This window comes from Acartia tonsa, chromosome 11, assembly GCF_053477335.1.
Source record: "Acartia tonsa isolate MP-2025a chromosome 11, ASM5347733v1, whole genome shotgun sequence".
NCBI classification, from domain to species: Eukaryota; Metazoa; Arthropoda; class Copepoda; order Calanoida; family Acartiidae; genus Acartia; species Acartia tonsa.
Window position 1 is genome coordinate 37,559,491 of NC_137270.1, and position 12,859 is coordinate 37,572,349.

The 12,859-nt window shown below is 38.2% G+C and overlaps 2 protein-coding genes across 2 annotated transcripts in view; one reads left to right on the forward strand and one right to left on the reverse strand.

Annotated features, from left to right (window-relative positions):
- Positions 1-4,368, forward strand: part of LOC145331275 (SET and MYND domain-containing protein DDB_G0273589-like) — a 45,843-nt gene extending 41,475 nt beyond the window's left edge. The window contains exons 18-21 of the mRNA XM_080175895.1: positions 1,258-1,335; positions 1,812-1,937; positions 2,624-2,701; positions 3,439-4,368. Coding sequence (XP_080032021.1) covers positions 1,258-1,335; positions 1,812-1,937; positions 2,624-2,701; positions 3,439-3,538 — 382 coding nt within the window. The 3' untranslated portion in view covers positions 3,539-4,368. The remainder of the gene's footprint in view (positions 1-1,257; positions 1,336-1,811; positions 1,938-2,623; positions 2,702-3,438) is intronic.
- A 237-nt stretch (positions 4,369-4,605) lies between these two features.
- The window catches only part of LOC145331915 (nucleoside diphosphate kinase 5-like), a 30,086-nt gene continuing 21,832 nt past the window's right edge, over positions 4,606-12,859 (reverse strand). The window contains exon 10 of the mRNA XM_080176788.1: positions 4,606-4,756. Within this exon, the coding sequence (XP_080032914.1) occupies positions 4,717-4,756 (40 nt within the window). The 3' untranslated portion in view covers positions 4,606-4,716. The remainder of the gene's footprint in view (positions 4,757-12,859) is intronic.

The window sequence follows — 12,859 nt, forward strand, 5'->3', positions numbered from 1 at the left end:
TAATAAATTAACGACACCCTTAGGTAAACCTAGGTGGAGAATTATATGAAAAGGGAGGATTTATAAGGCTGGGGCATCATAAAGGGAGAGGGGTTTATGATAGGGATTCCTAAATCTTTTACTTAAAAGATAGGAAGAGTTTTTATTAATCAGCTAAAAAATCTCTTAATTAGTAAAAACAAGATTAAGATTAAGGGAAAAAATGTAGAAAACTTAAAATAGAATATACAGCCTCATGATAATTTTTAACGCCTCTAAGTCTAATGAAACTTTTCTTATATAACCCCAATTGAAAGAACACTAAGGGACGGGGGGGGGGGGAGGGGAATGGTGAGTGTTATGGCGGCTGATAGCGAGTAATGGATATCTGAAAATACGCATTGACGCCAAAGAGTACAAATGTTACGCCAATTGTGATCACAACTCTCACGTTTATATAAAAATGCAACATATAATAATAGCTATTAAAACAATTTTCAAGCATAACTTTTATCTTTTTAGGATAACAATTAAATAAGAAAAATATTTTTACCATATGAAATTCGTGATCAAACACCTAATTGAAAAAAAATGCAAGACATAGCTCTTATTTTAAGAAAGACTAGGGGCAACGAACGCCCCCAAGAAGCCTCTAAGTGTTCTTAAGGTGGGAGGGGGATAAGTCAACCGCCCTTCTACTTTTTAATTTGAGTTTTAATAAGAAATATTCAGAAAAAAAATTTTGTGGGGGATTTTAAATTGGGAGGGTGGAGATACGCTCTCCCAAAATAGTTAAAAACCTTCCCTGTACCTAAAAAAAAGCTTAATTGCAAAGGAAAACCAAACAGATGTTATTTTCAAAAAAATTTTATAAAACAAAAATTGGCGCATTTGTATGAACACCAGAATTATAGGTTTGAAAGGGGAAGGAAAAAAAGAGAGGGGGAAGAAAGGGGGTAAACTAGTTTGAAGATATCTGAGAATAGTTATGATCGCCATCTTCCACTATCATGGCGGCTATTCATTGGGGGGGAATCGTTTGAAAAGGGTAGATGTGGAGGGGGGGCTGGCAAAGGAAGACAACTTAGAGTACCTTATATTGATATGATAGGTTTATGTAAGGCTAAAGTATTCCTATCAAAATCTTTACCTAAGCTTGACATTACTAAATTTAAGGGTAGACTATCTCCCCTAAACTAAAGTAAGGCTAAAGATACCCTTATTTTTAAGGGGTCCCTAATAAACCGTTTGTGATTAGCTTTAATATTACTTATCAAGGTTTGATTGTTGTTGTATCGCCTGTGTAGAAAACTATCCTATATATCTACAAACTCAAAAAGTTCCCCACGTTTATAGGTAATTTTTAATCGAAGCTATTACGAAAGTACTTTTTTTTATGTTTGTATGTATGCTTCTTAAATAGTTTTTTTGCAAGTTGTCTCTCGATCCTGTACCTTTTTGAAATATTGTTAAAATATTAAGCTTTGAAATTATCTGTTTCTCAAAACAAAATTCTGACTTTTAATATGATTTTGGCTATTATTGTGTCGATTTACATTTAGGGTTTATTTCGTTCATAACTGAGATCTATAAATTAGACTTTTTAGAATCATCCTATCGATTTCAAACTTTGTTTGATAATTTCTGTATCTGGAAAGTCCATGTGTCCATTTAAAACGCAATGATTGTTAGCTGTTTTGATGTTTTGATGTTTTACTGATTGATTTGAATATTAATTCCTATTACAATTAAGCACAATGTTTTAAGCGAAGCATCTCAATAAAGATGCCTCCAAATTTAATGCAAAAAAATAATAATTCTTTCCATTGTAGATGTCAAAAAGAAAACTGTAATGGGCTGTTATCTAAAGAAGACACCTGTCCCTTCTGTAAAACTGCCATGAACAGAAACAAAATAGGAGAGGAAATAGATACCTGTTGGTCAACAATCCTGGAATCTAGGAATATAATTGCCACATTTTACCACTTTTTAATAAATTTCCGTCTATCTGTTCATTGATTAGATACGTTATTACCCTTTGTTTTATTTCTTACTAGCGGCTGTGCTCCTAGCATCTAGGTGCTATGTATTCGAAGGAGTAGGGAAAGTAGGAAAATATCCTAAAACTTAAATATAAGAATTTTATAGCCCCAAACCAGCCACGTATCTATAAGAAACATCAATAAAATGGAGAACTCAACCAGTTCAGAAGATATTAAAATCTTCAAAAAAAGCTACAAACAAAAAATCCTAAATACTTTATATAACATAATCAAGATTTCCCATACCAATAAGTATCTGCTCTACAGTCACTTAGTCATTCTGTCTGTTTGGCTAATCTTGATGTTTTCATTCATATGTTTCGCTACTTGTGAATGTTGTCATCTTTGTTGATTAAACAAGAACGATCCAATAGTAGAATATTACTTTTTTATATATATCTTTAACTATGTAATTTTTTACGTTGTCAAAAAACAAAAAGTTACATAGTTTACAATCGTAATATAGACAATTTTCCACGATTATTAAAATAAGAATAAAAAACTAATACCAGTTTTGTTACCAGTTTGCTCCGACCCATCAGGACAAAACTTGTTTTAATCTTATAGTTTTTCATTTTATAACAAAATGTGTCAATTAAAATTAGAAAACATCTGCACTCCTCTGCTACTCGCACAACTATCCTTCGCCATGCAGATATTGTTCAGAAAAATTGGCAGCGGTAAGTATTTATAGAGAAGCATCACAACATCAGTTATAGTATGTCACAATCCATATATAGATATTAATATACATTGATAACCAGTTGTGATACCCCTAGACTCCGCTAGGGGCATCGTTAGTGGGGGGAGAGGGTAAGTGGACTCCCCCTCCCTTTCAGTTTTAATATTTTAAAAAAATTGTCGAGAGAAGGGGGGGAGGGGTGTTATTTTTCAATGAGAGATTTATCTTAAGTAGGTGGTGATACCCTCCTTCCAAAAAAGCTATCAACATTGCTTCCCAGAAGAGAACCTATACTATAAAGGAGAACCATATCGGTTCAAAAAGACATAATATTATTTAATGATAAAATTTACTGTTTAATGTTAGTAGATAAGTCAGCCTTTTTGTACTTTGTATTTCATCTTATGGGTCTTTAGTCTTTTTTTAGTAGCGAAGCTACTTTATAGTTCACGTTGTATGCCCATCCATCTGTCTGCCTATCACTTATTGGTGGTAATGTAATATTCTCGGTTGTTAATCAATAGACGACCATTTTTTATGAAGATTTCTAATACCAATGAGCATAAGATACTTGATCAGTCATGCTATACATATTAAAACATTCACACGTAAAAGTTTTTTTTACAATTTTTTATGCTCTCGGTCTTAAAATCCCTTTGTCCGTTTAATTGCCCAGACATGATTTTTTTATGCTTCGCTACTTATGGATGTTGTCATCCTTGTTTATTTTTATAGGATTCAAGAATTATGCTCCGGCCACTCTCGACTCATTTATAAAGGAGAAATCATATTCTGGAGAAGCTTAAGATTATCTCTGGGAAATAAATGTTATTGAAAATATGGAAGTGATATTTCACATAGAGAAAACTTTTCTCCCATCCAATTCTATATATATATACTTAAATAAGCTTTGTCAACTAAGATAAACCAATCATTAAATCAAATATCAAAACGCACAAAGAGATTGGTTATTTGATTGTTTAACTCTAAGGGCAAACAAAGAAATTCTGTAATCAAACAATATAACTTGTAGAGTAGAATCTCTGTAAAGAAAACCTGTTATTTGTAAAATGTATTTTATATTTTATTTTTAGGATTAATACTCAAAATTTTTGTATTTTACATTTCTTTATTAAATAATCGAATCATATGAAGGAAATGAAGTCATTCCTTAAAAGGACAGAAATTTTATTGCAAAAAGGAGAGAAATCATCTTCCTTTTTCTCAGATAAGTGAAATATGGACAATGGTAAGTTATCTGAGAATAAGGGAGAATTTGTGTAATTATAGTAGAATTTCTGAGAATAAGAAAGAATTTGGTAAAATAAGGTAGATTGATTAAACATGGTTGTAATAGTGAGGAAAAGGAAGAATTTCTAAGAACTAGGAAGAATTTGTAAGATGGTGGACAGAGGTCACCTTCCTTTAGTGAGAATTTGTAAGATAGTGGACAGAAATCACCTTCCTTACTGAGAATTTGTAAGAAAAAGGAAAGGAAATAGCCTTCCTATACCCAAGGAAGGGAATTTCTGTCCTTTTTAGGAATGACTTCATTTCCTTCATATGATCCAAATAATCATTTGTTTGTTTGTAAAATAAATATATCTTTGCATAAAAATATTTTTTTTTATAATTAAATAAAAGTTAGATAAAATTCAGTATATATATTTTTGTAGTTTTTGGTGCATAAGAGGGAGTATTGTACCAAAAAATCTTTTTTCTGGATAAAAAAATGTCTCATATACTGACATGAATACTGGTTTGCATATTTTAAATCAAATTGGTTTGTTGGACGTTGGTCATCATATTTTTATTGTTGGTTCGTTGGTTTGTACTGCATATTTTTATTACAGTTGGTTGGTTTATACTGCATATTTTTATTAAAATTTGTTGGTTGATACTGCATATCTTTATTCAAATTGGTTTGATAGTTGGTCATACATATCTTTATTACAGTTTGTTGGTTGGTACTGCATATTTTTATTAAAATTGGTTTGTTGGCATTGCATATTCTCATTCGTCTTCATCTGTACTTTCTTGCTGGTTAAACCTCCTAAACATTAAAAATTAGTATCATAATAATAAACTAGTGAATTAGGACTTCAAAGAATAAGGAAAGAAAATAGCCTACAACCATCACCAGAATAATGTTAAGCTTTCATATTTTGAGTACTTAATTGGTTCACTGGTCATCAAAATCCTAAGCAGCATACAGCTAAATTTAAAGAGATTTAATAGTGGCTTCACCCCAAGTTTTCAAGGGTCACATATTATAGGGGGTTTACCTAACCCCGTACCGTGTATCTTGTAAACTTTCCCTGGCCTATTCTAAACTACACTTGAAATCGTTCACCAGTTTATGAGATCTTGCTTTACACACAAAGTACTTTATAAAAAGGTCATTTCAATTATCAAATGTCACTGCTCCAAGTTTTAATATTATTCAAACTTTGACATAAATTAATTTGGTTTAACTTGTGTCTAATTTAATTCATAACTATCTGAAAAAGACAGTTGCATAACAAAGTATTTTGCGGTAAACGATATATAGTACTTGGATGTTGCACCAAATTTTCATGTACTCTGAAAAAGGGGTGCTCGCAGCTGACTAAAATAACTATATCCCCAATTCATCCTATTTACCCCCCTCGTTCCCCTGCCCTACTACTAGATGAACGAACTGTCCAATAAATAAGGTTCATATTAGCAAGTTCAATTGAGGACAAACTTTCCCTTGTCAATATACTCAAGTATATATCCTATATCCAATACATTTTTGCAGTGTGACTTCGATCTTGATTCATATTCTTTGGGTTAAAACCGGTTCTAAGCCATAGGAAACAATAATATGGCTTTCCTTTTCCTGTCCGTGGAAAACTGTGTCCAGTATGGCCTCGAAACCCATCAATATCCGCTGGATAAAAACTGTTTTTTAGGCCTTACTGAAAGATCCTGTATAAATTTTATTTTATTTTTCATTTATAATCATTATATTATTTTTATTAAAAAAATACAATTTTTCCTTGACTTTTATTTTCGTCGCTCGACTTATAGACTATATTTTATAATATTAATTAATATAAAAGTGGTCATGACTATAATAATGACGTTATTTGATTCATGAGGTTCTTGTAAAATTGAAAATGAATAAATTCCAAATGATTTAAATTAAATGTGAAATGGGTATGTATTAAATTGGTTTCTACAAGCCAAATTAGTTTAGGCTTCACAAAGCCTAATTTGAAATGAAATTGATAATCTAATAAAGATAATGCCAATAGACAGATCTAATTAGATTTTATTTTTCTTTAAAAAAAGTGTTAGGATGTGTGTATATTTTCTGTCTGTGTATTTGTATATGTGTACCGAAGGATCCTGCTAACAGCTAATGGTTTTTCTTTACAGTGAAGCTTTCCGGGAAGGTTTATAACTATTTTAAGGGAGGGTACCACCACCCTTCATAGTGAAATATCCTAAAGAAATAGCCCCACCCCCCAAAAATATGTGTATATATAATTTAGGGGCATAGTGCTAGTAATAATATAAAAAAATTGGCTCAAAAACTTTGGGTACTTTTGATTGGTTGGTTCCAGACTAGAAGTATCCAACTGTTTCGAGGAAGCTTTGTGTTTATCAAGATCGAAATTAATTCCTTATTCATTATCCCAAATTAGGCGAAAATGTCGTCTTTGTTTGACTTTCCTTTTTTAAAGAGACGCGGCATGGATTGTTTATGTTTTGATGCGTCCACGTTCTTTACTTTTGAATGATATGTGAGTGTGTGAAGATTTCGGAGAACAAAGTTGGGCCTATCATTGGTCTCATAGTGCGTGAACGACCCTAGTATACCAGGGGCTTTAAACCATAAGAACATAAGAATTTGTTAATTTTATTTAAATTGAATGGCGTATAGGACGATTTTATTTAGTTTAAAAGGCTTTAGCCAGCTAAACATGAAACTTTATTATGATTAATTATTATGTTTTAGTAATTTTTTATGTGCTTTTATTTTTGCATTTAACAATGATTTATTAAACCAAATAATTTTCCTTTAAAGCCAAAGTTTCCAAAGATTCTTAACCGTAGAAAAAAAAGATTTTAAAAAGCAAATAAGATTACGTGGTTATAAAAACTGGAATTTTGTATTAATTGATTTTGTAATTTCAGGACTTTGAAATAGTTTGCCTCAATAAATCTATAATCAAACCTGCTGTTGAAACTTGATGGTTCCTGGTATTGGGGGTTTGTGTGTACGTCAAACAAGATCTCTAGAACTTCCCGCTAATTCGGAAGTCACACTCAACCAAAGTGTCATGGTTGAGACAATTTCAAAGTATCTGAAGAATAGGCGTTAGCATTCTTCAAGAGATCAATAGCATCCAGTGATTATTGATGCAAAAACTGTGACAATTTTTTCTGTGAAATAAGTACCTAGTGAATCAATATGCCACTAACCAAAAAGCAGAAAATTGAGCGAGCTATCGCTATTGGCAGTGAAAGGCTAGAAGTGTTTGATGAACAGTTAAAAGTGTTTTATGACAATCTTAAAGCCTGCCAAAGTTTTAGTTCATGTGAAAATGTGAATTTAAAATCAATTCGTGACATTTTTAGTGAGGTCAAGGACCAATCTGACCTAATAAAAAGTCTAAAACCTGCCGTGGAGACTAGTGAGTTGCGCGAGTTCAAGCGTGATTTGGATGAAGCTAGTGAACAGAAAACTGTTGCAGATAAAGTTTATGCGTCGTTGGAGCAGTGTACGAAAATTCTGCACTGGCTTGACAATGATTCAGACGACGCGAGGTCGAGCACTGTCGCCAGGAACCTCGACGTCATTGAGAAGGTGAGGATGGATATGGGAGTGCTCAAGATTTCCATGGAGTTGCGCCAAGAAGTACGTGACATGTACCGAAGGCTTAGAGAGATGGAACGTCGTTCATCTAACCTGGATGAGAGTGGGACACCTGCCATACTCTCCAGAAGTATGTCTGCCGTGGATATTCGGAGTTCCAACCCGCAGTATGGGCGCTGGGACAACAGTTTGTTGCCGTCCTTTGACGGTACTGACAAGGATTACTCCAACTTTAAACAGGTCTTTAAAGATCTATGCGCTGGTTACGGATTTTCTGACCAGAGGTTAAGTCTGATGTTGTGTATGGAGAAGGTGATAACCAACCCGGAGCTACGCAAGCAAGTGTCAGCGATTAGAGATCATAATGAACAATGGTTGTTTTTGGATCAGATGTTTTTATCAAACACCCGCCGGTTCATGAAGATTTTAACTAAGCTGAACAAGATGAAACCTGTGGATAAACCTGTGGACGTGGTTAGTGCAATTGCTACCTTCAAAAGCACCATGCAGGAAGTAGAAGCCATTGTTGGTTCTGAAGCTAAGGATTACCACCACCTAACTCTTATTCATATTTTCAAAGACAAATGTCCAGATGCCCTGAGAGAGAAAATTATGATGGAGCTAGGTAGCATGAACCAACCAGACATCAAGAAGATTGTAGAACTGCTGGAGAGGACAAGGGGAGCAATGTTGGCTGGTGATATGTCCTATGACACTAGTGCCGGCAAGAGAAATCGTGACAGAGCTGCCGCCGCGCAAGTATCTGGCCGCAGCGACAATAAAAATGGAAAGGCTGGAAAGGACAAGACTTCCAAGTGGAACAGTACATGTCCTGTTGAAAGCTGCAAGGAGAAACATCCGATTTTCCGTTGCCTCATGTTTAAGAAGATGGATGTGGTTGACCGAAAGAAAGTTGTCCAGCAGAAGAAGTTGTGTGAACTCTGCCTGTGTGATGGCCATGCTGCTGACAAGTGTAATAAATCGGATAAGCTTGGTGTTTGTGGCACCAATAATTGCAACAGATATCATAGCCGGTTGCTCCATGAGGCTAGTGCTGGTGTGAATACAGTCTACAAGTCAAGTTCTGCACCCAGCCCCTGTACCTTCTTACTTCAGTTGGTTCCTGTTGTAGCACCTGGCGGCGGCGCCTGCCACGCCACCATCATGTTTGACTCCGGTGCAAATTTGCCACTTGTGTCTGAGAAGTTATCCAACAAGTTGAAGCTGAAATCTACCAGCAGATATACAACTATTTCTGTGGCTGACGGCAGTGAGACTTCCTGCCGCAATGTTGTGTTTTATCTGAAGGATAGGGACGGTAATTTGAGGGAGTTTGAGGCAGCTGTCATGCCTACCCTCGGCGGGGCCAACGAGATGCGCTTGGTCCACCCCGAAACCTCCGCCGAAATATTTAAGATGCCCCCAGAAAGATTTACATATATTAGTGGAGGCTTGGATATCATCATTGGAAATACACATCCTGACGTGTTTCCGTCAACCTTCCAGAAAGTGGGCCAGTCTATGTTGTGGCGAACCATTTTTTGTAGTGGTTTTATCTGTACGAGTGCTGACGGTGGAGCTGGAGACCAAAAATCGGCATATAAAGCTGTCAGTGTTAGTGGAGGCACCTTGCCAGACTTTTTGACGTCTGAATCGTTTGGCGTACAGCCGCAGGCACTTTGTCCAGGATGTACTACCTGTCAAGAGTGCAAGGCTATGGCCGATGGCACTACCTGGGATCAGCGTGAGAGGCAGAGAATAATTGAGGCAGGTTTAACACTAGACTTGCAATCCAACAAGTGGACAGGTCAATATGCTTACATTGAAGATCCTCACACTTTGCCCTACAATGAGAGTTTAGCCCGCAAAATTGCTGAAAAGGATCGTGCCAGGATGGTCAAGGAAGGTACCTATGATATGTATGTGCAGGTATTCAATGACGCCATCGCCAGAGGCGTTTTTCAAAAAGCAACGCCTGAAGAATTGAAGTATGAAGGGCCCAAGTCTTGTTCATCAATAGTGGTTGCTTTCAAGGAGGATTCAAGTTCCACACCCATGAGATTGTGTGCAAATAGTTCTCTGACGTTCAAGGGTACCAGTTTTAATCACCAGTTTTAATGCTGGGAGGTCCGCCGCCAATGCAGAAGATTTTTTATCATTTGTTGCTTTTCCGCGGTTATAAGGTTGGTTTAACCGCGGACATTTCCAAGTTTTATAACTCCATCCTGGCCACAGAGTTCGACAGCCAGATGAAGAGAGTCTTATTTTCCCCGACGCCAGACGGTCCACTTGAAATTTACCTGACTAAAGTGGTGAATTTTGGCGAGTTGGCCGCTGGGAATCTGGCAGTTACAGCCCTGAAGTTGACGTCCCGCCTGTTCGGCGGAAAGAGTGAAGCAGAAGTCAAGGAGATGTATGGAGAAGGACGGATAAATGGTAGTGATATTGTTGCAAAACCTGAGTTATGGAAGGAGCCAGAAATACCTACCTACCCCGAGGAAAATTTCAAGTTACCTCAGATTCCAGTTGCAGTCAAGCTTGAGAAGCACAGCTTCATAGATGATGTTATTTCGGGAGCAGGATCTGTGCCAGAAGCCAAGGAGATGATGAAAGAAGCCGACAGAATTATCAGCAAAGGTAGTTTTTCCTTAAAACAAGTCATTTATTCTGGTGATGATTGCCAGCCAACCAAGGTTCTTGGGCTGATATGGAAGCCAGCCACTGATGTGTTATCCATCGCCACGAGAGTCAACCAAGATGGTAAAGTCAAGGGAAAGAAGGTGAAAGAGGATGCTGATTTGTACAACCTCCAGGACGCCTTGGACGAGAATCTGACAAAGAAGATGGTCCACAGGTTCGCCGCCCAGACCTTCGACCCGCTCGGGCTTTGCAGCCCTATTCTGTTGAGAATTAAACTTGTCCTGCGGAAAACATGCTTGCTGAATTTGGGCTGGCAAGATTTCATTCCAAAAAGTCTAAGGGATGAACTTGTTAAGTCGCTGGAGGACAGAGCTGAGGTCGCTAAATTGGAATTTGACCGTTGTGTGGTCCCGGAGGAACCAACTGGCCTTCCATCCTTGATGATGTTTTCGGATGGGTCATCAGAGGCCTATGCATGTATGGCATATTTGAGGTGGCCTACTAGGCAAGGGTATGAAACGTTCCTGCTAGCCACAAAGTCAAGAGTTGCGCCGGTCAAGACTGAATCAATTCCACGCCTTGAGTTGATGGGTTGCCAGATGTCCACCAGGTTGTCAAAGTCCATCAGAGATGCCCTGCCCTTTGATGTTATCAGAGTGATGTACTTTACTGATTCATCGTGTGTTTTATCACAAATTGTTTCCAACAGTGCCATGTTGAACACATTTAATTTTCATCGCATTGGAGAAATCCAATCTGCAACCAACAAGGATGACTGGAGGTGGGTCCCTGGGACACACAATGTTGCAGATTTGGGCACCAGAAGCACCTGCAAGGTATCAGATTTAGGTCCAGGTTCCAGGTACAGATTGGGCCCAGAATGGTTGCACCAGGATGAAAGTGCGTGGCCGGTGAAAACTGCCAAGCAAGTCAAGCAGGATTTACCACCAGAGGAGTTGAATACCAAAATGGTTAAGTTATGTTCAATGAAAGTTACCGGAGAAGCCGCTGAAGATGTCTTTAGTTCAAGCACAGGAGATCATTCGGGCAGGCCAAACGTATTATGGCAGCTGTCCTGCAAGTATCGAACACCTGGTTGAAGAAGCTAAAGAGCAGACAAGAAGGCACGACTACAGCCACTGGTAGTCATGTAGCAGCCGCAGATTCTGTGTACAAGCCGTCTTTGTACAATTTTATGGCGGCGGCGGAACTTTTCATTGTGTCATGTAGCCAACAGGATGAGTGGACAAATGACGCTAAAGGCAATTATTCGTCATTGAATCCAATGGCGCATGAAGTATCCTTGACCTGGCCTGTCGTTGGTCCCGGAGGTTAATATGTGACCAGGGAGATGCGTATTCTAAAAATGGTTGGTCGTGGCGAGCCCGTCATTGACGCCATTACTGGTGGCCGTAAAATGCTCTTTGAAGACATGCCAGGTTTAGTAATTCTGGAGCCTGGTAATTGGTTAGCTTCTGTCATTATGAGAGAGGCGCATGTTGAGCTTCATTCTGGTGTCCGTGGAACTTTAGCTGAGAGCCGCCGTTGGTGCTGGATTGTGAAGGCAAGAAGGTTGTCCATCATGGAGGTTAAGAAGTGTTGGCCCTGCAGTGTTGAGAGGGCCAAGGAATGTCGTACAACCATGAAGGATGTTTTACCTGACAAGTTGATTCCGAGCAGGCCATTTGAAGCTGTGCAAGTTGACCTTATGGGTCCGCTGGTTATGAGGAGAGCTACCGCCAAAACGAGGAGTCAGACAGCAACGAAGAAGGTGTGGGTGTTCGTGGTAGTCTGCAGGTTCTCGGGGGCGCTGTGGCTGGATGCCTTGGAGAAGTATGATACCAGCAGTATCCTGTTGTCCCTGCGCAAGTTGGAGGCTGTTCATTGTCTGCCGAAGGTTATAGTAAGCGACATGGGCACACAATTATCTGCTGCTCGCAAGGTTTTAGAGCAGAAGTTGGGCAGCCAGGTAGAGTTCTCTTGGTCCCAGATTCCGGCCCGAGCCCACCATTTTATTGGGCAAGCTGAGAAAATGGTGGGATTAACCAAGAGATTGCTGTCCAAGAAGTTGGTGAATAGTTCTGTTAATTTTAATGAGCTCCTGGTGCTGTTGGCAGAGGTTAGCAAGTTAATGAATAGCAGACCATTGACGATAGAAGCTGCGAATGACGTGGAGAATTGGCGGCTGATTACCCCTGGCCAGCTGCTGGGAAATTTAGACCGCCAGCCGTTGTGCAATGTGGCGATGAAACCTGAGGACCAAATTTCCTCCAGGTTGAAGTTGTTAGAAGATTTGTCTGCCCAGTTTTGGACTTCCTACCGCCAGGAGATTTTGCCGAAGATATTAAGGATGTCCAAGTGGAAAGATGAGATGGCGGAGCCGCTAGCTGACGGAGATATAGTGCTGGTTACGAGTACAAATCCGCTGATGAGATGTCTGCGGATGGGCCGTGTGACGAGGATTGAGGATGGGAGAAAGACTGCAAGAGTCTTGTTCAGGCTGACAGATAAATCTCCCCTGGAAGAACATGCTGTATCAGTCAGGCAGTTATTAAAAATTATGATTAATAATTGATTCTTATTTTATGGAAATTGAGATTTTTTTTAGTAAAAAAGCCACATTTTCATATGCCTATTTTATGCCTAAAATAAGAATCAAGCGAAATG